This window comes from Peromyscus maniculatus, chromosome X, assembly GCF_049852395.1.
Source record: "Peromyscus maniculatus bairdii isolate BWxNUB_F1_BW_parent chromosome X, HU_Pman_BW_mat_3.1, whole genome shotgun sequence".
NCBI classification, from domain to species: Eukaryota; Metazoa; Chordata; class Mammalia; order Rodentia; family Cricetidae; genus Peromyscus; species Peromyscus maniculatus.
The window spans coordinates 52290072-52318029 of record NC_134875.1 but is presented as its reverse complement, the minus strand read 5'-3'; the positions used below and the strand labels follow the sequence as shown (position 1 = coordinate 52318029).

Here is a 27958-nt window from a genome sequence, read left to right as displayed (position 1 = left end):
AGTTTATCTCTTTTGTTTGCATTTGCTCGCCTTCTACTTTGGCAAGATCATTTTATTTATTAATAGTGTGTTCCCTATTTTAGTATCTTCCAGAGTTCTTATTCAAACAACATCTTCAAGTATCCTGGGGACATCTGAGGAAGAAAACAGTGCACATAAACCATAAACTTTTGGGGGTTCTAAAATCAAAAGGAACTTTACTAAGACTGTTGTTTTGGTAGCACTTGTATTTGCAGCCATAAGGCCAACCAATCTTTGTCTGTAATCCTAACTACTTGTCACACTAATCTAAATCATAATGGATGGTGAATATGTCCTGTGTAATTGGAAAGAACAGTTATGGCCAGCAATAGTCTTATATAGGTCTGAATCTTCATCCAACAGTAAAAGGAAAAAGACCTTTTCCCTGGAAGTGCAAATACTTTCGCTTGATGAGAAAATTACCGTGGACAGCAAAGATACAAAAGTCCTCAGTAAATCCGAGGTTGAAGCCATTATGTCCTCACTAGCAGGACAGTCAGAGGTGAGAGTTCCACCAAGGGAAGAGACAGCCTATGAAAGATCACTGAAAATGGCACTGGAAATCGTGAAAGAAAGAACACATCAGATCCAGGAAAGCATGCAAGATGGAGAAGACACCACTACAGCATCTGAAAGTGTGCCGCAACAGCTGTCGGATTCACCTCCTCCTAAAAAGTATCGGAAACTTGAAAGCAACCTCCAAGAAGACTCAGCTTCTATGTTACTATGCTCAGAGAGTGATGATTCCCTGTCTGATGATAAGTTGCAGGTGCACACAACCAGTGATAGTATTCCAAGTGAAGTGGAAACAAAGTCATCACAGAACTTCAGCTGGTGCCAAACTTATCCTTCATTTCCAGATGATGATGATGATAAAAAAGAAGAAAAGAAAAAGATTGACATCTCAGCAATTATGTCCGTGAATTTATCACTCAAAGAGGAAAGTGAAGACATTAAAGAAGAAAAGTTTGTCCCATCATCAGATGATCTTGCTGTACCCAAAGAAGAGTCCCATGACATCATCTACTCAGAGGTCCCAGCAGTTTCCTCTGAATGTTTCGCCTTCCCAGAGAATAATATGGAAGATCCTGGAGAGGGCCCATCGAATCAGAATCCATGCCTCTATGGTAGCCAGAATCAGTCTTCTGTGGAATCAGAAGTAGGTGCTGAGACCTCCCCTGCAGGGTGCTCAGGGGATAATCAGGTTTCACTTCCTGCCTGTAATCCAGTCAATAGTGATCTACTGCTTCAGAGACTGGATTTAGAAGATCTTGAGGAAGAAGCCCGAGCTTCTGGCAAGCTATTGTCTCTGAATCCTGCTAGTTCAGCTGCATTAGATAATGATGACGATGACGATGATGAAGACCTTCCTCGATTCATTCTCTGCTATGAGACACGTGCATTTGAAACCGGAATGATAGTGTGGTTTAAATATCAAAAATACCCATTTTGGCCAGCAGTGATAAAAAGCATTAGGCGAAAAGAGAGGAAAGCGAGTGTGCTTTTTGTTGAGGCCAACATGAATCCTCAAAAGAAAGGTGTTAGAGTATCTTTCAGAAGGTTAAAAAAATATGACTGTAAAGAGAAGCAGGCTCTAGTGGAGAAAGCTAGGGAGGAGTATAGTGAAAGTATCGATTGGTGCGTGTCACTCATTTGTGACTACAGAGTTAGACTAGGTTGTGGATCTTTTACAGGCTCATTCTTTGAGTATTATGCTGCTGACATCAGTTACCCAGTCAGGAAAATAATCAAACAAGACACCTTCAGAAATATATTTCCAAAGCTACACAATGAAGACACAGGGGAACAAATGGCTGTGACATCCCACGCCAAGAGAATATCTTTCCAGAAAATTCTCCCCGACCGGATGAAGCCTGCTCGGGATCGAGCTAACAAGAACCTGGTAGATTTCATTGTCAATGCAAAAGGAACAGAGGATCATCTCCTGGGCATTTTAAAGGGCACAAAAAAATCCAAATGGCTGAAATCATTCTTGAATGCAAAGAGTTTCACACCCTGTATTGAAACATACTTTGAAGATGAAGATCAACTGGATGAGGTGGTGAAATATCTACAAGAAATCTATAAACAAATAGATCAGAAGATGCTAACTCTGATAAAAGATGACAAAATCAAGTTTATCTTGGAAGTTCTTCTACCAGAAGCAATTATTTGCTCAATTTCTGCTGTTGATGGCTTAGATTATGAGGCAGCTGAGGCAAAGTATCTAAAGGGACCATCCCTTGGCTATAGGGAGAGAGAATTATATGATTCCAAAATCATATTTGAAAAGAGACGGAGGTCGTTAGCAAATGAAGCTCATTAATTGTGCCAAGAGTTGAAACCGTAATGGAAGCTAGATGAAACTTTGGAAAAGTAATCACTCAAAATTTCCAACATGTAAATATTTGCTGAAATGTTTGCAGGGGAGGGTTTTTGAATCATAAGTTCTTTTATTTTTTGAAGATCTGTGTGATCTGCAGATACCACTACATCCATCTTTATTTTCTTGCGCTTTTTCAGAGTCAGCTTTGCCAATATATTTTTAGCAGTTTAATTTTCTAATACATGTTAGAAAGCATAATTCTTAAGATATTTTAAGGGAAACTACTATTTTGTTCTATGATATTTTTGTGTCTTTGCTGTATAGGTAAATACAGTATGCACATTCAGTTTAATAAAGTTGCACTGGTGTTAGATTTTAAACAAGAGAATTAGAAAAGATGTCTAAAGCAAATATCAGCTATATATTTTTTTGCTCAATTTTTTTTTTATAAAATACTGAGTTTTCTCTTAAGATAGCTGAATTATTTTTCCTGCCATGCCTATTTATTTTTGGGAAAAATATCTCTAAATCATAGAACCAAAGATAGACTAAATGTTGCTATATATTATAACTAACCACAATTGCTTTGCAAGAAAACAATCTAAAATTAAAAAGCAAATGGGTTATCTGCATGTAATCTCTGTGTGTGTGTGCGCGCGTGTGTGTATAACATCTCAGCATGCAGAAAATGATTTTTGGCATCCATGAACAGAATTGTTCATTCTGCACTTCTCTGAAATTCCAGTTTGAGGAGTGTCTGTCTTTCGATGCCTAGTCACTTTTTAAAACAGATTAGCTTCTGGCTATCTTCATAATCGTGAGTAGGTCTTATTTCTGTAGCTATCTGAGCACATGTAGAAGACAGTTGTTACAATCAGCATATCAACAGTCCTGCCACTCTACAGTCCAGGGTTGCTGCTTCAAAGTCTATCTAGTTCAACATAAACTAGAAAAAGCAAGCACTGTGTTCAGAATCCTGTCTCCAAATATAAATTCATTTGTCTCAAACCAAGCAAGCTTTAGCATCTAGCTTATTTATAGAATGGTTCCAATTGGTTCCAATAACATAAATGCCAACTGGTAAATCATTCCAACCTACGAGATGGACCAGAATCTGCAAATTGGGGAAAATGTTACAGCAAAAGTTCTTTCCTTGCTACATGTGGCAGTTATTCTGTATATGGTTACGTATACAAAATTAGTTGTTCTTGTAACTTGAAATAAGATTTTTTTTTATAAGACGAAATCTTAGAAAAGCTAGTATATTTAAAAAACTTGATGTGAAAAGATGTATTAAGGGCTTAATACAAACCTATCTACATTTTTACCTCATAGAGTGAGACAACTTTCACTCTTGGGCTCTTTTGTGTTCATTTCACATGGCTATATGTTTATGTACAATTTGCAAAACTTTGGTATTTGATTTATAATAAAATGATTATATACTTCACTTTAGATGTTCATTTTGCTTTAGTTGTATAGCAACATTGTGGTGTTTGTGTAAATTAATATATGTACACACACATATATATATGCACACACAATTTGTTTAAAACTTGCTCATTGTTATCATTTAATTCTTGTTATAAATTGTCATTCTAAATAAATGCCCACTTTCATGATTGATTTTTGTATTGTTTTAAAAGAAAACCTTCACAATTGTTTATGCTTTGTATCTAACAAGACCACTTTTGGATCCTGCCTAAAATTTACCAACGTTCCTTTTATATGCATAATGTGTCAATGCCCACAATTTTCACATAGCTTTGAGAAGTTTGTTAGGACACAATACACCATACAGTATGTAGATCTATATTCTAGGAAAATGCATTATATTTACACTATAATACTGTGTCCATCATATTGCTCCCTTTAGTATCTCCAGGAAGCTATCTATGTATCCTGGTTCTAAAACATTTTTATTATTCTACTTATCATTGTGAATTAGCAGATCAACTATATGGGGTTTAAATCTTTGTTCTGAGGATAGATTGTAGGTGCCACAGAAATGAGATCAAGGTGACAATTTTTAACATGACTATGTTATGTTTACATCACACTGAGAAATATTAAACTTATAGATGACCTGTATTTGAAAATTAAAGCCTCAGATTTCCTCATATTAGGGAATGCCTGGGTATTCTGTTTGAGGTAAAGAATGGGGCACCTGATCCCTTTAGAAATGTCATCTATCTGAGATCTTCTGGGTAATCTGGGGGCAGGGGGTGGAGAGGGAGGGGATGGAGGACAGGAACATGAAGGATTGGAATGATTAAGTTGGGGGAGGGGCAGAGAGAGAGCAATGAAAGATACCTTGACAGAGGGCGCCATTATGGGATTTGGGAGAAACCTGGTGGTAGGGAAACTCCCAGGAATTTACAAGGATGACCACAGCTAAGACTCCTAGCAATAGTGGAGAGGGTGCCTGAACTGGCCGCCTGAGGTAATCAGATTGGTGACTACCCTAATTGTCATCATAGAACCTTCATCCAGTAACTGATAGGAGTAGATGCAGAGATCCACAGCCAAGCACAGGGCCAAGCTCTGGGAGTCCAGTTGAAGAGAGGGATGAGGGATTCTATAAGCAAGGACATCAAGGTCATGTTGGAGAAACCCAGAGATAGCTGAACTAAACTCAGCGGGAGCTCATGGCCTCTAGACTGACAGGTAGGGAGCATGCATAGGACTGACCTAGGCCCTCTACATGTGAGAGACAGTTGCATATTTTGGTCTGTTTGTGGGAACCCTAGCTGTGGGACCAGGACCTGTCCCTGGAGTGTGAGCTGGCTTTCTGGAACCTATTCCCTATGGTGGGATGCCTTGTTCAACTTTGATGCAGCAGGGAGGAGCTTAGTCCTGCCTCAACTTGATATGCCATGCTTTGTTGACTCATGGGAGGCCTTACCCTTTCTGAGTAGATGGGGGGGGGGCATGTAGAAAGGAGGTGGGGGGAGGGAATGGGAGGAGAACAGGGAGGGGAAACTGGTGGGTATGTAAAATAAATAAAAGTAATAAAAAAGAAATGTCATCTATTTTTTGGCTGAACTGAGATGTCTGTGCCCTTTGAATAGGTCAGGTCATCAAATGGTATTTTGGCTGTAGAAAAGAAGGAGCTAAGCTTCCTCACATTGCTTTCAGACTATGTGGATGTTAAGGCAGGCTTTAAGTTTGTCCCAAGCTTGATCCTTAGAATACATTTTTAGCCTGAGGGAAATGCCTGTTTTGCCATCTGCCCTAGCCACTGGGTAAAGGGGATCCTCATCTCTAGTTAAAAGAAGACTGTTCAGTTTCAAAACTAGATTTTACTTAGGGGTCTGCCAAACTGCATGGAGACCATGCACAGTATTTGAAGAATTAACCATCTATGTATCTGTATCCAAACAAGGAAAGAATGGAATTCTGAGACATAGAATAAAGAGGGAAATGATAAACTTTTTGAAACAGGATTTCACATAGCCCACACCGGCCTGGAACTCAAAATGTTTTTAAGGCTCACTATGAACTTCTGATCCTCATGTCCCTCCTGCCCAGCAAAAATGAGAATCTTGAATCCCTAAAATCATCTGAACCTTTAGCCTGACAATAGCAGTTAATTCGAAATTGTTGAAAGCACATGTGTAATCATCTGGGAATTTAGGAATGAATCGGAGAAAGATTCTCCTTTAGGCTAAATAAGAATATGTATGGTTAAATATATACAATGCAAAGTTAAAATCCAAAGTCAGTTGTAGTGGGTAGCCATTCCAGCTTGGATCTGGAAGTTCTAACCCCCCAACCTTCAGCGTTCAGCGTCCTGGCACAGAGCAAGCGCAAGCGCTGGCCCATCCTGCTCTCGGGTCTCCAGGCGCCTCCCCTGGCCCCGCCTCGTAGGCGTGACAGTTACCAGAGTCTCAATGGGGGTTGGAACTTCCAGATCCAAGCTGGAATGGCTACCCACTACAGTCAGTGAATTGATAAACCTAAATTGCTTTCATAAAAATTAATGTTAGCAAAGCTAATGTTCATATAAAAACAAATGCTTATGCATAACTACATTTTTACCACTTTGTGTGGTTTATCTGAACCTCATTTGTGTTGCCATACATAGTCAGTGTAACAACTATATCAACTCAATGTATATTTTTTATTGGGAGAAGGGAATAGTTTCCCTTTTCCCCCTTCATATTACAGAATCTCCCTTTAGTGAAAATTAAGTTGTATTTCTTATTGAATGGGTGACCCCCCATTTTCCTTTTATTTAATACACTTTTGTTTAAAGAGGGAGACAGAGTCAGCCGGTATAAATAGACATTAAAATACAATACATTATCACATTTATGAAAATGTACTTATTTGAGTAGGCCCTCTGAAGTTTGAGTAAGGAACCCCAATGACAAGGCAGTTCTTGAGGCAACAAATACGGTGTCAAAAACTTGTCAGTGTTAATACTTTCAGCACATTCAGTTTAATGAAAAAAAAATCAGTAGCAACCATGATGTTGAAAGTTGGATGAATGGATTTTAAAAATGTGACACATGAATCATTTAACTATGGTATCAGAAGCTTTCATTATTGTGAAAACAACAGCATGGGCTTCCACAAACCTAGATGGTCTAGATCTGCTACATACCAAGGCTGCATGATGTATCTATCCTATTGCTCATGAGCCATAAATTTCTAAAGCATGCTACTTTACTGAATACAGTAGGAAATTGTAATACAGTTGTAAGTATTCACTCCTAAACATAGAAAAGATAGAGCAAAACCAAAACATGGGTGATTAAAAAGTGGCATGTCTATAAATCATACCAAGAACGCAGCTTTGGGGACTAGCAGTTGCCCTGGATGAGGGAATGAGGCAGTGGAGAGGGAATGGAGGACCTCAAATATTGTTAGTGCACTTCTGTAAGATTTATACATGCTATACACTAAGGCTACACTTATGTTCACATACCTGTAAGCAGACACACAAACCTACATAATTAATAAAAAAAATTGAAATAAATATTTTTTTTTTTGGTTTTTCAAGACAGGGTTTCTCTGTGTAGCTTTGCGCCTTTCCTGGAACTCACTTGGTAGTCCAGGCTGGCCTCGAAATCACAGAGATCCGCCTGCCTCTGCCTCCCCAGTGCTGGGATTAAAGGCGTGCACCACCACCGCCCGGCTAGAAATAAATATTTTTTTCTTTTATTTTATTTTACAATACAATTCAGTTCTACATATCAGCCACAGATTCCCTTGTTCTCCCTCCTCCCGCCCCTCTCCCCTTCCTCCCATCCCACCCCCCCCCATTCCCACCTCCTCCAGGGCAAATCCTCCCCCAAGGACTGAGATCAACCTGGTAGACTCAGTCCAGGCAGGTCCAGTCCCCTCCTCCCAGGCTGAGCAGTGTCCCTACATAAGCCCCAGGTTTCAAACAGCCAACTCATGCACTGAGGACAGGACCCGGTCCCACTGCCTGGATGCCTCCCAAACAGATCAAACCAACCGACTGTGTCACCTATTCAGAGGGCCTGATCCAGTTGGGGCCCCTCAGCCATTGGTTCATAGTTCATGTGTTTCCATTCGTTTGGCTATTTGTCCCTGTGCTTTATCCAACCTTGGTCTCAACAATTCTGGCTCATATAAACCCTCCTCTTTCTTGCTAATTGGACTCCCGGAGCTCCACCCGGGGCCTAGCCATGGATCTCTGCATCCAGTTCCCTCAGTTATTGGATGGGGTTTCTAGCACGACAATTAGGGTGTTTGGCCATCCCATCACCAGAGTAGGTCAGTTCGGACTGTCTCAACCATTGCCAGCAGTCTATTGTGGGGGTATCTTTGTGGATTTCTGTGGGCCTCTCTAGCACTTGGCTTCTTCTTATTCTCATGTGGTCTTCAAAATAAATAATTTTTAAAGAAGCCCATAAGCATCTTTATCACACTACTCTCCTCAAGGCTCATAGATCATCTTGGAAGAGGAGGTGGAAAGATTGTAAGAGACGAGAGGTAATGGATGACTCCAAGGAAACAGTGTTTGCAGACACATAAGAGATGTTGCACATATATAAATGCATATATTGTGGAATCACAAACTTTCACAAGCTCAAAACAGACAAAAACCCATCATGGAACGGGAATGGGTAGGCACGAATTCCACCTCTACTTAAAGAGCTCTTGACAACTAATAGCTGACAGGAAAGGAAAAATCAGTTCTCCTGTAGGTCAAACACACTCTAGAGCCAGCCCCATACCCAAGAGTACTTGAGAAGCTCCAGGAGTTAACAAACCAAAACAAAAAAACAAACCCAAAAACCCAAACAGGAGGATGGGTGGAGTAGGGAGGTGATGGGGAGAGCTGAGAGGAGTTGTGGAATAGATGTGAGTCTGACAAAAATATATTGCATGAAATTCTGAAAGAAACCATAAAAATATTTAAAACAGAAATAAAACATTTACAATTTTAAAGGTCCCAACACTTTCAATCTCATAATTATTCATATAACCATAATAAATTCAATTAAAAGACTCGACAGTAATGAATCACATTTTAATACAAAAGATCTGCAAGTTTCAGGATACCAAAGAGTTATTAGTGTAGAATACCCAAGGAATTCTACTATGCCTGGATAAACACTTAAAAACATCAAAACTATAGAAGACTCACCAAAATTTAATATAATACCACAACCAGTTCTACCACTAATAACCCTAATTTTATATTAATTAATCCAAAAAAGCTAATAAATCTGTTCTCAAGAAAATTGACAAAACTTGAATCAAAAAATGATGATGAAGATTATCTAGCACAAAATATGTTATAATTCTTACATGGAATTAAACCATGAATAATGAAATGAAAAAATGTCTTTCAAGAATAAATGCATTGATGAGCACATCAAAAAATCTGTCTTTATAATTTAAAATAAACTATTTATGAATTAATTTTACAACCCTATCAAATAACTCTGTATGATGAATTTGTAGCTATTAGACACAAATTTGTGGCTAGTTTTCCAAACCGTAACTAGATTATCCATATATATATATATGATACTTCAAACATGATAACTGCATTGTGTCACCTATCACATAATTATCAAGATATAAATCATGGTTGAACTCTTCTATATAGTCACACAAATGGAACTTCCATATTCATCTATTTTCTGTACATGGGCTCTTATTTTTTAGTAATACTTTATTCTTGAGAATTTTATACAGCTATGCAATGAAATATGATCATATTTAATCATCATTTCCCAATGCAACTTCTTCCATATGTCCCCACCACCTCTTTAAGAACTTTTATGGGTTTTTAAATACTCCTACACTTATTTATTTTATGTATATGAGTATTTTGCTCCCATATACATTTATGTATCATGTGTGTGATTATCATGAAAATGGCCCCCACAGGCTCATATGTTGGAATACTTGGTCCCCAGTTGGTGAAACTATTTCTGAAGGATGATATGTAGCCTTGCTGAAGAAGGTGTGTCAATGGGGGAAGGCTTTGAGGTTTCAAAAGATTCAAACCATTCCCAGTGTGCACCTCTGCCTCCTACTTGTGAATCAAGATGTGAATCTCATTTATTCTTACCATCCCTTTATTCCACCATCATGAACTCTAACCCTCTGAAACCATAAGCCCAATAAATATATTCTTTTATACATTGTCTTGGTCATAGTGTTTTATCACAGCAATTAACCAAGACAGAAGTTGGTATGACAATTGGGCTATTGCTGTGGCACACCTAACCATGTTATTTGAAGGAATATGAAAGATTTTGAGACTCTGGAAAAGTGGTTGTCCCCACTATAAAATTAATGATAGTCTTAACTTCCTAACTCTAATTCTATACCTTTTATATTGCTCTTATCTAGGAGATTCCAATAACTCTGTACCCACATATTCTTATAGTTCACCTCCCTGTTAAATCAAAATGATATCTCTTATTTTCTTAGAATATCATATAATCTATCCCTATTGAATAAGGAGTATATTAGTCACACTTATATTTTCAATCCTTATCCTGGCAGTCATTCCTGCACAATAGCTAACCTACACACAATGAAGTATAATATTTCTCTCCAGTATGCCAACACTTAGTCTGAATTCTTTTAGCTGATCTGACACTTAAATGAATCAGAGGCCACCCAGGACACCCTTCATTTGTAATGGACAAATGGCTTTATCTTTTATGTCCCTATTGTTATCATTATTACACCACTCACATGCCTATTTGAAAATAATCTTATCAAATGAAGAGTACTTGTAACTAATACTTTCATCTTATAAATGAAAAGAATGGAGAAATGATCTACATAGGAGTCAAAGACACTTAAAATTTCAGCGGCAGCAGCTTAAAGCTGAAAGTATGCTTAAACTATTACCTGATTCTTCTATCTGAAGCACACAAATATTCTTAAGTACTAAGTATTAAGAAATTATAATTTAAGCCTATGTATATTGTGAATTACACCCTTAACTTTTTTTTTTTTTTTTTTTTTTTTGGTTTTTTGAGACAGGGTTTCTCTGTGTCACTTTGTACCTTTCCTGGAAATCACTCTGTAGCCCAGGCTGGACTCAAACTCACAGAGATCCACTTGTCTCTGCCTCTCGAGTGCTGAGATTAAAGGCGTGTGCCACCACCGCCCGGCAAGAGGGCACCAGATCTCATTATTGATGGTTGTGAGCCACTATGTGGTTGCTGGGAATTGAATTCAGGACCTCAGGAAGAATAGCCAGTGCTCTTAACCTCTGAGCCATCTCTCCAGCCTGCCCTTAACTTCTTAATAATGAACTAGTAATCCAGGTATGGTGTTGCAAGCCTATAATCCTAACATTTCAGAGACTGAGGGAAAAATGACCATGAATTCAATCTTGACTGCATGACATAGTAAGTTCTAAGCTAACCTATACTGCATAGTAAAACATTAGTATTATAATGCTTAACCATATATCACACATGTTTAACTAGGCATTAAAATTTTGTCCCTGGATCTGCAGAGATGGCTCAGTAGTTAAGAACACTTGCTGCTTTCCCAGGGGACCCAAGTTCAATTTCCAACACCCTTTTGGGGCAGCTCACAGCCACCTATAACTCCAGATGTGAAGTATCTAATGCACTCTTCTGGCCTCCACAGGTACCCAAACAAGCATGACATACACACATACATATGACTTAAAATTGAAATAAAAATGTACTTCTCATCCATCAAAGCATATACATAAACCTATGTAAAGGACAAAATTCACTAAATTTTTCAATCTCATAGGATCCTTTTATACATGAACATTAACCAGTCATTTTTAGTTAATTAATAAGGCATAATTATTATTGATTGTACATTTTACATTAAACTCAAACAACTCTTGTAAATAAGCTTATCATCTCAAATGGAAAATTTCACAATTTACTAACCAGTGTGAAATCAGAAACTCCTTTTAGGGTTTCTATACTGAAATTAAAAATGGACATTTTCAGGACCATTTTATTAAAACTCATAAAATGTTCCCCTTAAACATAAACAACCAATCATCCCATGATCACACACTGGTGTCATGCATTTGCTGTTTGTGTCTTTTTCTTTTCTTTTCTTTTTTTTTTTTTGATTGAACGGATTATGAGTCCAGCAAAGCCATCAAACCTTTAGCTGAACTTCAAACAAATATTCCATATAAATCATTAGTTGCTAACTCTTTATATTTAATGAAAAATATAGCTTTACAGTTCACACTTACACAAGAGCATTTCAAATGCATACACACAACACACACTGGATAATTTTTGTCAACTTGATACCCAGGAAGAGGGAATCCCCACTGAAGAAATTGTCTCCATCAGACTGACCTGTAGGCATGTCTGTTGGGCATCTTTTATAACTAATTGATTTGGAAAGGCTCATCCCATTATGGGTGGTGCCACCTCTGGGCACTAGTTCTGGAGTATATAGGAAAGCAGCGTGAGCAAGCCGTGGGGACCAAACCCTGTAAGCAGCATCTCTCCATGGTTCCTGCTACTGCTCCAACTTGGGTTGCTGCCCTGTCTTCCCTCAATGATGAACTGTGACATGGAAATATAAACCAAGTTGCTTTTGGTCATGATGTTTAATCACAGAAATAGAAAGCAAAATAGGACACAGGAATACATAAACTCACAGGCCACGTATACACACCTCATACATATAGAATTAATCTTGTAACCTTCCAGTCCCATTCCCTCAAATCTCTAGATTAATGAATGCATTCTTATATTAACATTATATAAACTTTTATGTTGATAATCCATTAAAATAAGAAACTGCTGGAACATAGTTCAAGAATGGAGGCATGCAAGGAGAATTCTTGTGGAAAAAATACCAAGAAAACAAGAGTCTGATGACCTCAGTTTCTTCAAAACATCGAATTGTTCTTGGAATGTGTTTTCATGCTCCTCCCAGGTGGAATAGATAGGAGTGTGTTTACTTCAGCTGTTGTTGTTATTCATATGCTCTACAGCAAAACATGTTTTTGCCATGTGTGGCTTGTCCTTGTGATTGAACACCTTACTCATGTGATTCCTCTTAACCCTCAGAGTATAAATTGTCTGATGCTCTGATTATAGTTGGCTATTGCATGAGATTTTAGTCTGCCTCATTTTTAGGCTCTCCCAGGTTCACACTGCTAACTAGAAAGGTGAACAAAAGAACTCATTTAAAATCATTAATTAATTGAGGATAATCCTATAATTACCACCCTTAATTATGACATCAATAAAAATTAAGATTTAACCCAATTCTTATGTTTTGTTTGTTGTTTGTTTTTGAGCCAGGGTCTAGTTCTTGATATTCTGGAACTCAAACTAACCTGCCTCTGCCTGATGAGTGCTGGGATTAATGGCATGTGCCACCAAAACTGGTTTATAAAATATTTGAACTTTCTTCAGACATATATATTTAGCTAAATATATAAAGCAAAGCACTGAAAATACCCACATGCATTTTTTCTAGCTCCATAAACATACAGGATTATTCTTGTCTCTTTTATTAGTTCCTAGTGAAATTACACATGGAAGCAGCCACATTCCAGTGAGAATTCCTTCTAGACCATATTGTTCAAAAGGAACAGACATCAAGCCCATGATGCAGTAGCTCACAGTGCCTTGCTCAACCACACCCCCACAGAAGAAAGCAGTGATAAAAATTAAACAGTACAGATTAGATTGATAATAAGCAGCAAAGACTGATAATACTGTGATTGGGGTTGATAAAATGTGTGCCAACCACCATAGCCATTACGATGAACCCAAATTAATAAAAACTGGCAAAAAGTATGTTTTAGAATGTATTAGTAAGTTTGACTAAAGTATAAAAAACTACCTATAAATTAAAAGTAAGTTACGGTAACTTCAATATGCCTGAATATACAATGGTCAAAATCCAAAATGCTTTATTCAATACACAAACACAGATACTATACATATTCTGTGTTCCTATTCAATTAGATGTTTTCCAATCTAAATGTTTATTTTTTTACTTTAAATTTTTTCATAAGACATAAGGCGCACACACACACACACACACACACACACACACACATTAGCCTTGGTCTACACAGAGTTAGGATCATAAATTTCAGTTTTCCATCTCCACTTGTCTCAGGAAGTTCCTGGGATATAGTACAATGCAAGGACTTGCTTAGGGTGGTAATGACTTCTGAAGTATCTCCTGAAGTACTAGTCTGAAATGGTTCAGCAGTTAACTTTATTTTTAATAAGTATCAGGAATACACTCTAAAATAATGATGAAAATTATTACATGTGTACAATATAACATTATTCAACCTTAAAAAGGACTGTCACATGCTAAAAAATGAATGATGGATTTCAAGATGAAATAAACCAGAAGAATGTTTCCATTCATACATGCAATCAAAAATATTCATTCATGTAAGTAAAGAATAGAGTGATGCTGATCACAGGATGAGATGGGGAATGAGGTAGTTGTTTTGTTTCTTGCCTTTATTTATTTTGTCTTGGGGGGCCAGTGCCTAGGTGCAACATCATGTGTGTGGAAGTCCAAAGACAATGTGATGATTTAGTTCACTCCTTCTACTATGAGGGTGTGGTGATATTTTATTTGTGCTGAAATGTGGTGATACTTCATTTGTGTATTAATAAATAAAGCTTGCCTGGAGATCAGGGGGAAAAGGTCAGTCATTTTTAGTAAACAAGAATTCAGGCAGCACACGCCCTTAATCGATTAGCAGACAGGATCTCTGTGTGTTCAAGTCCACACTAGGGAACAAAGCCAAGCGTGGTGACACATGCCTTTAATCCCAGTACCAACCATGGAGACCTGGAGGTCTGTACAGACAGGTAGTGACAAGGAAGTGAGGTAGCTGGGCTAAGATAGCCAATGAGAGAGCAGAACAGCAAGGCAATAAAGGCGTAGGTAGACAGGAAGTAATGCACATTTGGAAGCTGCAGAGTTGGTAAGATAAGGTTGGCTGGTAGCTTTCCTTATTTCCCTCATCTAAGGCTCCCACCCCTATATTTGGCTCCATGATTTTTATTTAATAAGACCATTTAGAAATTCATCAACATGTGGGTCCCTGGAATGCAACACAGGTTACCAGGCTTACAGTAAGTACCTGTAATTGGTTGACCCAAGCATTATTTATCAATAGGTACAGACTTACAGTTTAGCCAGATTAAAAATTTCTGGAGATGTACTTCACAGCATGAATATACTTCACAATAATGAAATGTACATTTGGGTATGCTTAAGTGGTCATTTTGTGGATTTTCTTAACTATAATTAATAGATATTTAGTGTCTACATATTACCACCAAGGGAGTCCATAAGGGAAAAAAGGAGACTGCTACATCATAGCAGATCACTGAAGCATTATTACTTATTTGCTTAGCATCCTTTACTCCCCAGGGTAGAGCTAATTTTGAGATGTCAGTTCAAATGCCTGATAATACTAGAAGGATTACACTAACCATGCTTTTTTTTCTTAAAATAATAGAGAAAATGAAAGAAGGGCAGAGAGAGAGAGGGAGACAGAGGGTGAAGGAGAGAGAGAGAGAGAGAGAGAGAGAGAGAGAGAGAGAGAGAGAGAGAGAGAGAGAGAGAGAGAGAGAGGTGGTTAATAGATATGGTTGTACATTGCTTTTGAGTCCCTCCTTTAGAAATTTAGGATTCAATAGCCCCCTTGGTGACATTTGCCAGCAGCATTAAACACATAAACAAGCCACTGATCATTGAAAGAAATAATAGAAGTTAAAGAGATAGCTAAGTGTTAAGAGTAGCTCCTGTACTTGCCGAGGTCCCAGGATTTGGTTCCTAGCAGACATGATGGCTTACAACCATGTGTAACTCCTGTTTCAGGGGATCTGGTGCCTTCCTCTGGCTTTTGTGTGTACTTCACACATGTGGTGCCTAGACATATGTGCAGGCAAAACACCCATACACATAAAAAATCATTATATATATATATATACATATATATATATACATATATATATATATATCTCCAACAGATTGAGTAAGTATCAGACAAACCAAAAAAAAAAAAAAAAAAAAAAAAGAGGAAGGGGGTGGGGTGGAAAGAAAGAAGGCAGAGACTAGTACCTGGGGAACCAGAACAGTAAAGTGCTTTTGCTTGTTATACCTGAGAGCTGCATGAGGCTAGATTCATAACACACACACACAAACACACACACACACGCACGCACGCACGCACGCACGCATGCACACACATGCATGTGCACATACACACAGCAGACTCAAGTCTTCAATTCTGCCTGATCATAAGGTTGCAGGTATTGAAGTAGTAAAACCTAAGGCTGAGTTATTGATAACTCAACTGAATGGAGGAGCACAACGACTTAGACCTAGTGTGTAAAAAGACCAAGACAAGTATTCTTACACTCCTTTTCTTTTTCCCTTTTTCTTTTCTAACTTTTCATTGGCTTTAGATAATTTAAAATTGTTAAATCACAAGCCTTCCTTAAAAAGCTTGTAGGAAAGACTTCAACAATATTATAACAAAGAATGCAACTCAATACCCTTTATAAAAATAAACAATAAAAAGTCACTAAACAGGGCGGGTGGTGGTGGCGCACGCCTTTTATCTTAGCACTTGGGAGGCAGAGCCAGGCAGATCTCTGTGAGTTTGAGGCCAGCCTGGTCTACAAAATGAGTTCCAAGACAGGCTCCAAAGCTATACAGAGAAATCCTGTCTTGAAAAACCAAAAAAAATCTATCATCTGATACTTCTGAAATATATGGAATAAAATGTGTTGTTAAAATACAGTAAAATTTATGTTTTAAAAATTATTGGTTTTATAGATATAAATCAAGAAGATAATTCTTTTTTATACATGTAATGTATAATGAGGTCATTGTAAATGTAATCATAAAGCCAGGAAAAATTAAAAAATGAAAAGAAGACTATATGCCAGTCCTTTATGAATATAGATGTGAAAATTCTTAAGGTACTAAGAAACTGAATAAAATGGGAAATTTAAAGCATTATATATCATGAATGCTACAGCTTGAATTTGTAATGTTTTCTTAAACTCCATATATTAAAGGCATAGGCCCTGTCTTGGGATTGTCTGGAGGTGGAAAACTAGGAACAGTGTACCTAGTGGGAGGTACTGGAGTCATTGGACACAACCTTGAAGGCTATAATAGGACCCAACCCATCTTCTTCCTCTATTTTTTATGCCTTGGCAATGAGAGAAACAGGTTTGCTCCACTATGCCCTTCCTACTATGAGGTATCATACATGAGAAATGCACATTGCAAATCAAACCAGTCTCTGTCTCTCTTAATTCTCAATACCATGACCAAGTGGACTTCTCCCAGGAATTCACGGTGGTTCAACAAGGGAATTTTCAAAAGTCAATGTAATATACCCATTAGCAGAATAAAAAGGAAAAAACACATGTGATAGTAATTATTGATGAAGAAAACTTTATTTGATAATTTCCAATACCATTTTGCAATTAAGATCAAATACTCCACAATCCAAGAATACACACCAATGGAAATAATCAACAGAGACCAGAATCCATGGAAAAATATTTGTAAACTATCCATCCTCTAAGGGTTAATATCCAAAGCATAAAAAGAGCTAAAGGAACTTGGTCAGACAACCTGTATATGCATTTCTCAAAAGAAGACACAAAAATGGCCAACTGGTATATGAAAAGACACTCAACATCACTCATCATCAAATCAATAAAAACTGAAACCACAAATTTAGCATCATATGACATCTATTAGTTACAACCCAAAAGACAGGAGATAATATGTTCTGGTGAGGATGTGAAGGGAAGAAAACCTTTAGCATGGCCACTTAGAAAATGCTATGAGGATCCGAAATAATTGAAAACAGATTATTATATGATCTAGCAAACCTACATTTGGATGTATAACCAAGAAAAACAAAATCATTGTCTTCAAGAGGTATCTACACTCTTAAATTCACTGAAGTATGTATTATAGCAAACAACAGAAACAACTTAAGAGTCTCTCAAAGGAGGCTAAATGAATGGCTTGTTGCTTTTGGAGATGACCTAGATTTGATTCCCAGCACCTAAATGGTGTTTTACAACTGCCCATAATTCCAGTTCCAGGGGATCAGAAACCCTCCACTGACCTCTGCAGGCACCAGGCACCAGGGATGCTCATGGGGTACATACATACATGCAAGTAAAACATTCATAAAATAAATGATTAATATAAATATATTTTTAAGAAAGGAGTCTCTCAAAGAATAAATGGATAGTGAAAATGTGTGTGTGTGTGTGTGTGTGTGTGTGTGTGTGTGTGTGTGTGTGTGTGTATTCACTGGCCATAAGTCATAATGAAGAATAACAATACTATTCATCTTTTTAAAAAAGGAAGAAAATATTTTCTTTTAAAACAACATGGATGAACCTGTTGGCCATTACACTAAGTAAAATAAGCTAGGCATGGCAAAATAAATACTGCATGATCTTAGTTGTAAATGCAGTGAGAGTTTTTTTAAGTTCAACAAATAGCAAAAAAGAATGGGGGTTATCAAGGCTTGGGGCAAGGCTTGCACCAGGTTTAACCTGTAGATGTAACCAACCGTCTTATTAAATAAGAAACACAGAAACAATGTAAAAGAGAAAGCCGAGAGGTCAGAGCTCAGAGCTAAAATCTCACCCTTCCTCCTGCTGTCCCAGCTTCGCGAAAAGAGCCCTACTTCCTCTCGGTTCGTATTTTTAAAGTATGTTGTTCTGCCTTCTCATTGGTTGTAAACCCAAACACATGACTGCCTCGTCACTGTCTGAATGTACAGCCCCCTAGGTCTTAAAGGCATATGTCTCCAATGCTGACTGTATCCCTGAACACACAGAGATCTTATGGGATTAAAGGCGTATGCCACCACCGCCACACTCTTGCTATGGCTCTAATAGCTCTGACCCTGAGCACACAGATATCTATGGGATTAAAGGCGTGTGCCACCACCGCCACACTCTTGCTATGGCTCTAATAGCTCTGACCCTGAACACACAGATATCTATGGGATTAAAGGCGTGTGCCACCACCGCCACACTCTTGCTATGGCTCTAATAGCTCTGACCCCCAGACAACTTTATTTATTAACATACAATCAAATTAATATTTCAGTACAAATCAAAATAATATTTCAATACAATTAGATTACCACCACATTTCCCCTTTTCTATTTTAATAAAAAGAAAAAAAGCAAAAGGTTATGACTAACAAAAGAAAAACTATATACAAAAGTACAATAACTATATACAATATATACAAGTAATAAATACCTAAACAGGTATTTGACGAATCAGAGAAAATAATTCCATTATCTATCCTATTTTGGTAATTCCAAGATGTATCTAATGTACTTTCTATCCTAATTAATGTTCAACTATAACTAACTAATCTTCAACCATAACTAACTAATCTTCAACTCCCTCAGAGACCCAAGAAGGGAATAATATTAGCTAACAAAAATAAAAACAGGAAGTGCATGCAAGCAACTTCCAAAAAAAATTTTGTGAGTTGACAGAAACAGCCAGCTGCCTGGGCAGTCACCTGAGGTTTCTCCGCAGTGTTGGGGCATCATCTTCAGCCTATAGGCTTAGTGTATCTGGCAGACTCATTTGTGAAGTAGGATGTACACAAGGTCAACAGTTCAACCTCACATTGGGTGAGAGCAGTCCACGTACCAGAAACACCTGAATTCCACTAGTGTCCTGTCATGATTCAGGATTTTAAATTCTGGAAATTTTTGACAGTTTCTTAATTCAGCTGTCCATTCTTCTTGGCTGTGTATATATGGCTTCATCTCAGCATCCCCTTCTTCTCCACATCCCTCTATTAAATGTCAGTCTACTTTTGAGAGGCATGAGCTTTCAGCTGCTGTTCCATTGTACAACAGAATCCATCGGCCCTCTGCCTGTTAAGCTGCCTTCGAAGAAAAGGGCACCGTACCTTTTCCGGATGCGAAGGCCACTTCAGGGATGGGGCCATATTGTCCTGGCCTCAGAAGATGCCTTTTGATAAAGCCATAACCACACTTGTTTTGGCAAGAATCAGTAGTCCCTTGTTTCGTGATCTGTCTGTCCATTTTGTCCTGTTGATTCGAGGATACTTTGTTGTCCAGTGGCTAACTTTTGCCAGAATGAAAGTTGACTCCATATGCAGTTTCTTCAATGCCCATATTTTCTCTAAAGTAGATTGGTACTGCCAGGAGCCGACATGTCTCAAAAAAGAAAAATTTTCTAAGTTATTAAAACATTTTAAATGCCATATTCTGTAGATCTCTGAAGGGTTTGAAGATGACCTGTCTAAAACATCTCTGCTCAATTTTTAAAACATATCTAATATGACTACAAGTTCTATGATAATGTCTAACTACTAGCTTTCATTTCTTTATATCCTAATAGTTGATAATAATAACATTCAAGGATCAGAAATTTGCATTACATTGTTAAATGGATGGAATAAATACAATTAGAAATATACATATAGCATTTTCTAACAATATCAATTTCAAATTTGTGTACAATATAAAACAATTCAATCCAATGTAAAGTATTTAAAACTAGTAATTGTCTTTCTCTTTTCTTTCTTTTTTTTTTCTTTCTTTCTTTCTTTTTTTTTTAAACAAGAACCTTAAATCTAATCTCCTTTGCTTAGCCTTTTTCCTAACCCTTGACAATAACTTGTAACCAACCCCCCTAAATACTGAAAATTATCCCAGACCCAAAACCCATTAAAAAGACCAAAAAACCACCCGCCCCACACCACCTCTTTGGGAATGTGGGCGTCGTATTCTTAAAATTGCTTCCTGCTGGGTATGGGCGAAGTTTTCTTTATCCTGAAAGAAAAATTTTAGGTTAATTGTCAAATTCTAGGAGAGGTAACTATATCCTTCATTATCCAGTCTGTGTATAATGCCAAAGTTGAGGGTTTATCTCAAGTCCTTATTCAAGTAGTCTTTGAGACTGGATCATCTCAGCTAGTCATCTCAAATTTGCTCTGAGCACCTTGTAGTTCAAAGCTGATCTATGGATGATGTTTGTCAGCTTAATGATATTATTATTGTCCACGTGGAATTGTTGTTGTTGTGGGGCCCCATCTTCTTTCTGGAGACTTCAGTTGATGTTAGGCCTGGCCGTGATTTCCTGCAGAAAACTGATAAGAGACTCGAACACAAAAACATATATATGCAGCTAGCCTTTTTTCTAGAATTAGTTAGTACTCTATGTGACCATTCATATCTTAACAAAGTTTAAAATGTATATATATATATTAATCTTGTAAATTTTGATATAAAATTTATACTTTGAGAACAGTTTAAAGAATCAGAATAGAATCAAAGAGTTGAGATTAGTAATAGAATAGTCCCTTAATTAATTTTGCTTTTGTCCTGTACCATAGCAGAAATGGCTCTTATTCTGGCATGATACAGGGAGTTTGCATTTTCCTTTTAACAACATGCTTGATTTTAAAGAAGGAGAGAGCCATTCTCCAACTCCAAAGTCAGCTTTAAATTTTAATTGAACTGGGACTATTAGAAAACCAAGAGTGTTAAATCTTTAGAGAAAGGCAGAAACAAACATTTAGGAAGACATAAAATTTTTTTAGATAATATATACCCATACACCGTTTCACTCTGTTTCTTGGGATAGATGATTTGTCCCTTTTCTTCAGTTGTCTCATTTGTCCAGTGTTCTTCAGATTCCTTAACCTTCATTCTCCTAAAAGACAAAAACAAAAACCTTTCCCCAAGACTAATTTTGGGGATGTTTCCTTTTGACAAGTTATTATCTGATTAAATGAAAAGGCATGTGTTATTGATACAAGTTAGTTTAAATTGGATGTTCATGCTGGTTGATGAACTATCACCTCCTCTAATTAAGAGGTCTCTCTTGTTCAAATCGAACCTTTATCAATTTTGATGGTACCCACAGCTTATCTTCTCCTGTAGAAACAAAAGCAAAACCACGTCCCCAATGTAATACATACCCTGGTTTCCATTCTGAGGTCAGCACATCCTTAAAGTATATAGGCTGATTTAATTCTGTAGTTTTTTCTATTATCCAATGTCTCTCTGCAGCTGTTGTTCCTTTCTCATTGGCATTCAGAAAATTCAAAGTTAGAAGAGCATTATGCAGTCTATTTCTGGGGGTTTTTGTTACCCATTTCTGTTTATTTAGCATATCCTTTAGAGTTCTGTTTGATCTTTCTATAACTGCTTGACCTGTAGGATTATGTGGTATGCCTGTAATATGCTTTATATTGTAATAAGCAAAAAACTGTTTCATTTTAACAGAGACATATGATGGAGCATTGTCAGTTTTGATTTGTGCAGGTATACCCATGATGGCCATAACTTCTAGCAAATGAGTGATTACAGAATCAGCTTTTTCAGAACTCAAAGCAGTTGCCCATTGAAATCCTGAATAAGTATCGATAGTGTGGTGTACATATTTCAATTTTCCAAATTCTGCAAAGTGAAACACGTCCATCTGCCAGATTTCATTTCTCTGAGTACCCTTTGGGTTACATCCTGCTGGTAATGGCGTCTGATTGTAGAAAGAACAAGTAGGACATTTCTTTATTATTTCTTTGGCTTGTTGCCAGGTTATGGAAAAATCCTTTTTTAAACCTTTACTATTAACGTGATGTTTTTTATGAAATTCTGAGGCCTCCAGCACATTTCCTATCAATAATTTATCAATCTCTTCATTGCCTTGTGCTAGAGGGCCTGGCAGACCAGTATGGGATCGAATGTGAGTTATATATAAAGGATGATTCCTTTTCCTGATTGTATCTTGTAATTGAATAAATAGTGAAGTTAATTCTGAAGCATCAGGGATAAATTCTGCAGTCTCAATATGTAACACCACTCTTTCAGCATACTGAGAGTCAGTTACTATGTTGAGAGGTTCTGAAAAATCCATTAATACCAACAGAATAGCATACAATTCTGATTTTTGCACTGAATTATACGGACTTTGAACCACTTTACTTAAATTTTCTGATTTGTAACCTGCCTTTCCTTCTTTGTTGGCATCTGTATAAAATGTACGAACTCCAGATATGGGTTTTTGCCGTACAATTCGAGGCAAGATCCATTCAGCTCTCTTTATAAGATCAATTCTATTGCTTTTGGGATATTTGCTGTTAATTTCTCCCAAAAAATTACTGCAAGCTCTTTGCCAAGGTTCACTTTCTGTCCATAATTTTTCAATGTCCTCCTTAGTTAATGGTACGACAATTTCTGCTGGGTCTATGCCTGCTAATTGACGAAGTCTCAATTTTCCTTTGTAAATCAAGTCAGAGATTTTTTCCACATAAGTTTTTAATTTTTTATTTGGTTTATTTGGTAAAAATATCCATTCCAATATAATATCTTCCCTCTGCATTAATATTCCAGTAGGAGAACGCCTAGAAGGTAAGATAACCAAAATGCAATCCAGCTTTGGATCAATACGATTCACGTGTCCTTCATGCACTTTCTTTTCTACCAAGGCTAATTCTTTCTCAGCTTCAGGTGATAATTCTCTTGGACTATTTAAGTCCTTGTCACCTTCTAAGGTTTTGAACAAATTAGTCAGTTCATCATTTTTTACCCCAACAATAGTTCGTAGATGAGAAATATCTCCAAATAATCTTTGAAAGTCATTAAGAGTCTGTAGTCTATCTCTCCGAATTTGCACCTTTTGGGGTCTAATTTTTTGTAGCTCTATTTTATATCCTAAATAATTAATAGAATCTCCTCTTTGTATCTTTTCAGGAGCAATTTGTAATCCCCAGCGAGGCAAAATTTTCTTTACTTCTTCAAACATTATTTCTAAAGTATCTGCATTTGAGTCAGCTAGTAAAATATCGTCCATATAATGATAAATTATAGATTTAGGAAATTTTTTACGTATTACTTCCAATGGCTGTTGTACAAAATATTGGCACAGAGTTGGGCTATTCAACATTCCCTGTGGGAGGACCCTCCATTGAAATCTTTTAACCGGTTGAGAATTATTATAAGTAGGCACTGTAAAAGCAAATCTTTCTCTGTCTTTTTCTTGTAAGGGTATTGAAAAGAAACAGTCTTTTAAATCAATAACTATGAGAGGCCATCCTTTTGGTAACAGAGTAGGCAAAGGCATCCCAGATTGTAGAGAACCCATTGGCTGAATTACTTTGTTAATTGCCCTAAGGTCTGTTACCATTCTCCATTTACCAGATTTCTTTTTAATAACAAATACAGGAGAATTCCAAGGGCTGGTTGATTCTTCAATATGCTGAGCATTTAACTGTTCTTCTACCAGCTCTTCTAAAGCCTGGAGTTTCTCTGTTGTTAAAGGCCATTGCTGGACCCATACAGGCTTGTCTGTTAACCATTTTAAAGGTAGAGCTGTTGGTGTCTTTGGAAGATCATCAGTTATTGTGCCCTGTTCTTGTATAATATGGATGGCTGGTGACCACTCATTAGAACAATATCTTCTAATATTTCTCTCAGTAACATGTGCTAGTTTATGATTTGTTTCTGAGATTGGAGGGATGTTAATCTGAGTATTCCATTGTTGCAACAAGTCTCGACCCCACAGGTTCATAGTTATGTTAGCCACATATGGTTTTAATTTTCCTCTCTGTCCTTCTGGACCTATACATTCGAGCCATCTTGCACTCTGTTTCACCTGAGATAATGTCCCAATTCCTAACAGTTGAACGTTTACCTCCTGAAGAGGCCAAGTTGGATGCCAAAATTCTGGTGCAATTATGGTAACGTCCGCACCTGTGTCTACCAGACCAGACAACAAAACACCATTTATTTTTATCGTTAATTTTGGTCTTTGTTCATTAATAGAAGTTTGCCAAAAAATTTTCTTTATGTTTTCTCCTGAATTTTCTATTCTCTCTGTTTCATCATTCTGACCAGCATGATTTATTCCAATAGGCATTTGGTTATTTAATCGCTCTCCAGAGCAGGCATTTCCTCTATGGCTGCCGGAAAGGTTTGAACTGGATTTGCACTGGGGGCCTGCCTGAGGCCCCTCTGGGAGTTTCCCGAAGACTGAGGCAAAGGATTACCCTGTCTGTCCTTTGTTGATCTACATTCATTGGTCCAGTGTTTTCCCTTACCACACCTTCTGCATACTCCAGAAGGAAGGGGCATTCTGTTGCCATTGTTCCTTGAAGAAACATTGTTTCTGGAAATGACCTGTCTACAGTCCCTTTTCAAATGTCCTTGCTTTCCACATCCAAAACATCTAACACTCCTCAAACCTTTTGAAATTACTTCTCCTACCCATGTATCATCATGCTCATCAGCTTCAACATTAATTGTTTCTCTAATCCAATCTTCCATAGGTGCAGATCTTGCCCTTAATGGCCTGATTATTCTTTTGCATGCTGCATTCGCATTCTCAAAGGCCAAAGCTTCAATTATTGCCTTACCAGCTTCTGAATCCGAGACCGTTCTCTTTACTGCTGAAGCCAGTCTTTGTAAAAAATCTGTAAAAGACTCTTTTGGGCCTTGCTTCACCTTTGTAAATGACTCAGATTTTTTTCCTGGTTCCTCAACTTTGTCCCATGCATTCAAGGCTGCCGTTCGACATAAAATCAGGGTTTGGACATCATATAAACATTGTGCTTGTGCTGAAGCATATTGGCCTTCGCCCATAAGCTGATCCTGGCAAACTTGTACTCCTTTATCCCTCCATTGTTTTTCTATGTTTTTAGCCTCCTCCTTAAACCAAGTCAGAAATTGAAGTCTCTGGCTGGGTTCCAGAACACCTTGTGCGAGGTCCCGCCAGTCCTGTGGTACTATCCTATTATATGTTGACCAAGTGTTTAACATTTGCTTTACATATGGGGAATGCATGCCATAAGATACTATTGCCTCCTTAAACCTTTTTAAATCCAACATTTCAATTGGAGCCCAAGTATTTTGTGTAGCCATTTGATCAGGCATCTGCTGTACTGTTACAGGATAAATTAAGGGTGACTGTGTGAAAACAGGCTTTCTTTCTGCAACCTTATGATCCCGACTTGAAACAACTTCACTGTTAATTTCTTCTGTCTGAATTTTTACAGGTTTAACAAGTTCTTCTAACGCTGTTATCCTGGCACTTAAATTGACTATCTTTTTAAATATTAAAATGTGGATTATTATAGTGATGAGGTGCATAATTCCACCAATACTAATATTATATAGTTGTTCCATTGCCAGACTGCCTAAAATTTCGAACAAAAACCAATTTTCTTCCAATGTACACATAAAACCCATTTGTTTTTTAATGTGGAAAAAAATTCTCTTTTAGATAGTTTCCTTTAAAATATCTGATATATTATGACTTACCAAATCTGCGTAGAACAGTAGAAATCCGAGGGGATTTTCAAAGCAGCCACCTAGTGTCCCAGGTGTAAATCCAGAGAGAGAGAGAGAGAGAGAGAGAGAGAGAGAGAGAGAGAGAGAGAGAGGAAAGAGAGAACGCACAAGAAAGCGTAGCCGGCTAAAGCTTAAATGCAGCCACGTGTTCCCTCTTGTGCCGAGTCAAGGCTTGGGTCTGGCTTCCTTAAGCTCCGACCATGTGCGTTGGATTTACAGGCAGGGCCCTGTTCGGCAGGGCAGGTCTGAGTTGTTTGTAGCACCGGCTTTAGGCAAGCTGCTCACAGACCTAGGCCCGGGCTAGAAGTTGCTACCCGGACTAGGACGCCAGCAGCTCGGACTAAGAAGCCGATCGCCGCCGGCCGCCGTGTGCCGCCGCTGCCGCCGCCGCCGCCGCCGCCGCCGCGGGCCGCCTGCCGCCCTTGCGGGAAAGCGGACCTGCCGCCAAGCCAAGCAGTTTTTAATGGATTCTTGTCACGTTGGGCGCCAGATGTTGATGTAACCAACCGTCTTATTAAATAAGAAACACAGAAACAATGTAAAAGAGAAAGCCGAGAGGTCAGAGCTCAGAGCTAAAATCTCACCCTTCCTCCTGCTGTCCCAGCTTCGCGAAAAGAGCCCTACTTCCTCTCGGTTCGTATTTTTAAAGTATGTTGTTCTGCCTTCTCATTGGTTGTAAACCCAAACACATGACTGCCTCGTCACTGTCTGAATGTACAGCCCCCTAGGTCTTAAAGGCATATGTCTCCAATGCTGACTGTATCCCTGAACACACAGAGATCTTATGGGATTAAAGGCGTATGCCACCACCGCCACACTCTTGCTATGGCTCTAATAGCTCTGACCCTGAGCACACAGATATCTATGGGATTAAAGGCGTGTGCCACCACCGCCACACTCTTGCTATGGCTCTAATAGCTCTGACCCTGAACACACAGATATCTATGGGATTAAAGGCGTGTGCCACCACCGCCACACTCTTGCTATGGCTCTAATAGCTCTGACCCCCAGACAACTTTATTTATTAACATACAATCAAATTAATATTTCAGTACAAATCAAAATAATATTTCAATACAATTAGATTACCACCACATTAACCTTTTTGTCAAAGGTCACAAAGTTTCAGATATGTAGGATGAATGCATTCTGGAGATTCACTGTATAACATGGTAACCATAGTTATATCATGTATTCTATACTTGAAAACTGTTAAATGCCTAGATCTTAATGTTCATATCAGAAAGATTAATAAATATTAGATGTCATGAATAGGTGAATATTCATTTAATAATTTATACATACGTATATTACTTTATACTGGAAATATGTACAATTTCTACTTCCCCACTGGATCTAAATAAAGCTGAAGTGAATTAGTAAAAGAGACCAAGAAGGAGATTACAGTTATAAAATGTAAGAAAGACTCCACCTGTGTTATTGCTGGCTTGAAAATGGAGGAAGGGGAAGCTAAATAATATAAGAATTCAGGAAATGACAGGAAACTGATTTTCCATAGAGTCTACAGAATAAAATAAAATACTGCAATACCTTAACTTAGTACAGTAAGACACATGTCATATTTCTGAGATATAGAACTGCAATATGATTAACTCATTTTGCTTTAAAAAGCAATATGGGCATTGAAAATAATTTCCTTACTATGATAATTTGAGGAAAATCTATAAATAACATTACAACATCACACACAGTGATGAAAGACCAAAATCTAACATCAGAAATCAGCCAGGGGT

General features: G+C 37.7%; 1 protein-coding gene across 2 annotated transcripts in view; it reads left to right on the top strand.

Annotated features, from left to right (window-relative positions):
* Window positions 1–3971, top strand: part of Pwwp3b (PWWP domain containing 3B) — a 29320-nt gene extending 25349 nt beyond the window's left edge. For both annotated transcript variants that reach the window (XM_042268994.2, XM_042268995.2), the window contains one exon: window positions 84–3971. In XM_042268994.2, the coding sequence (XP_042124928.1) occupies window positions 299–2347 (2049 nt within the window). In that variant the 5' untranslated portion in view covers window positions 84–298 and the 3' untranslated portion in view covers window positions 2348–3971. The remainder of the gene's footprint in view (window positions 1–83) is intronic.
* Window positions 3972–27958: the final 23987 nt, after the last annotated feature.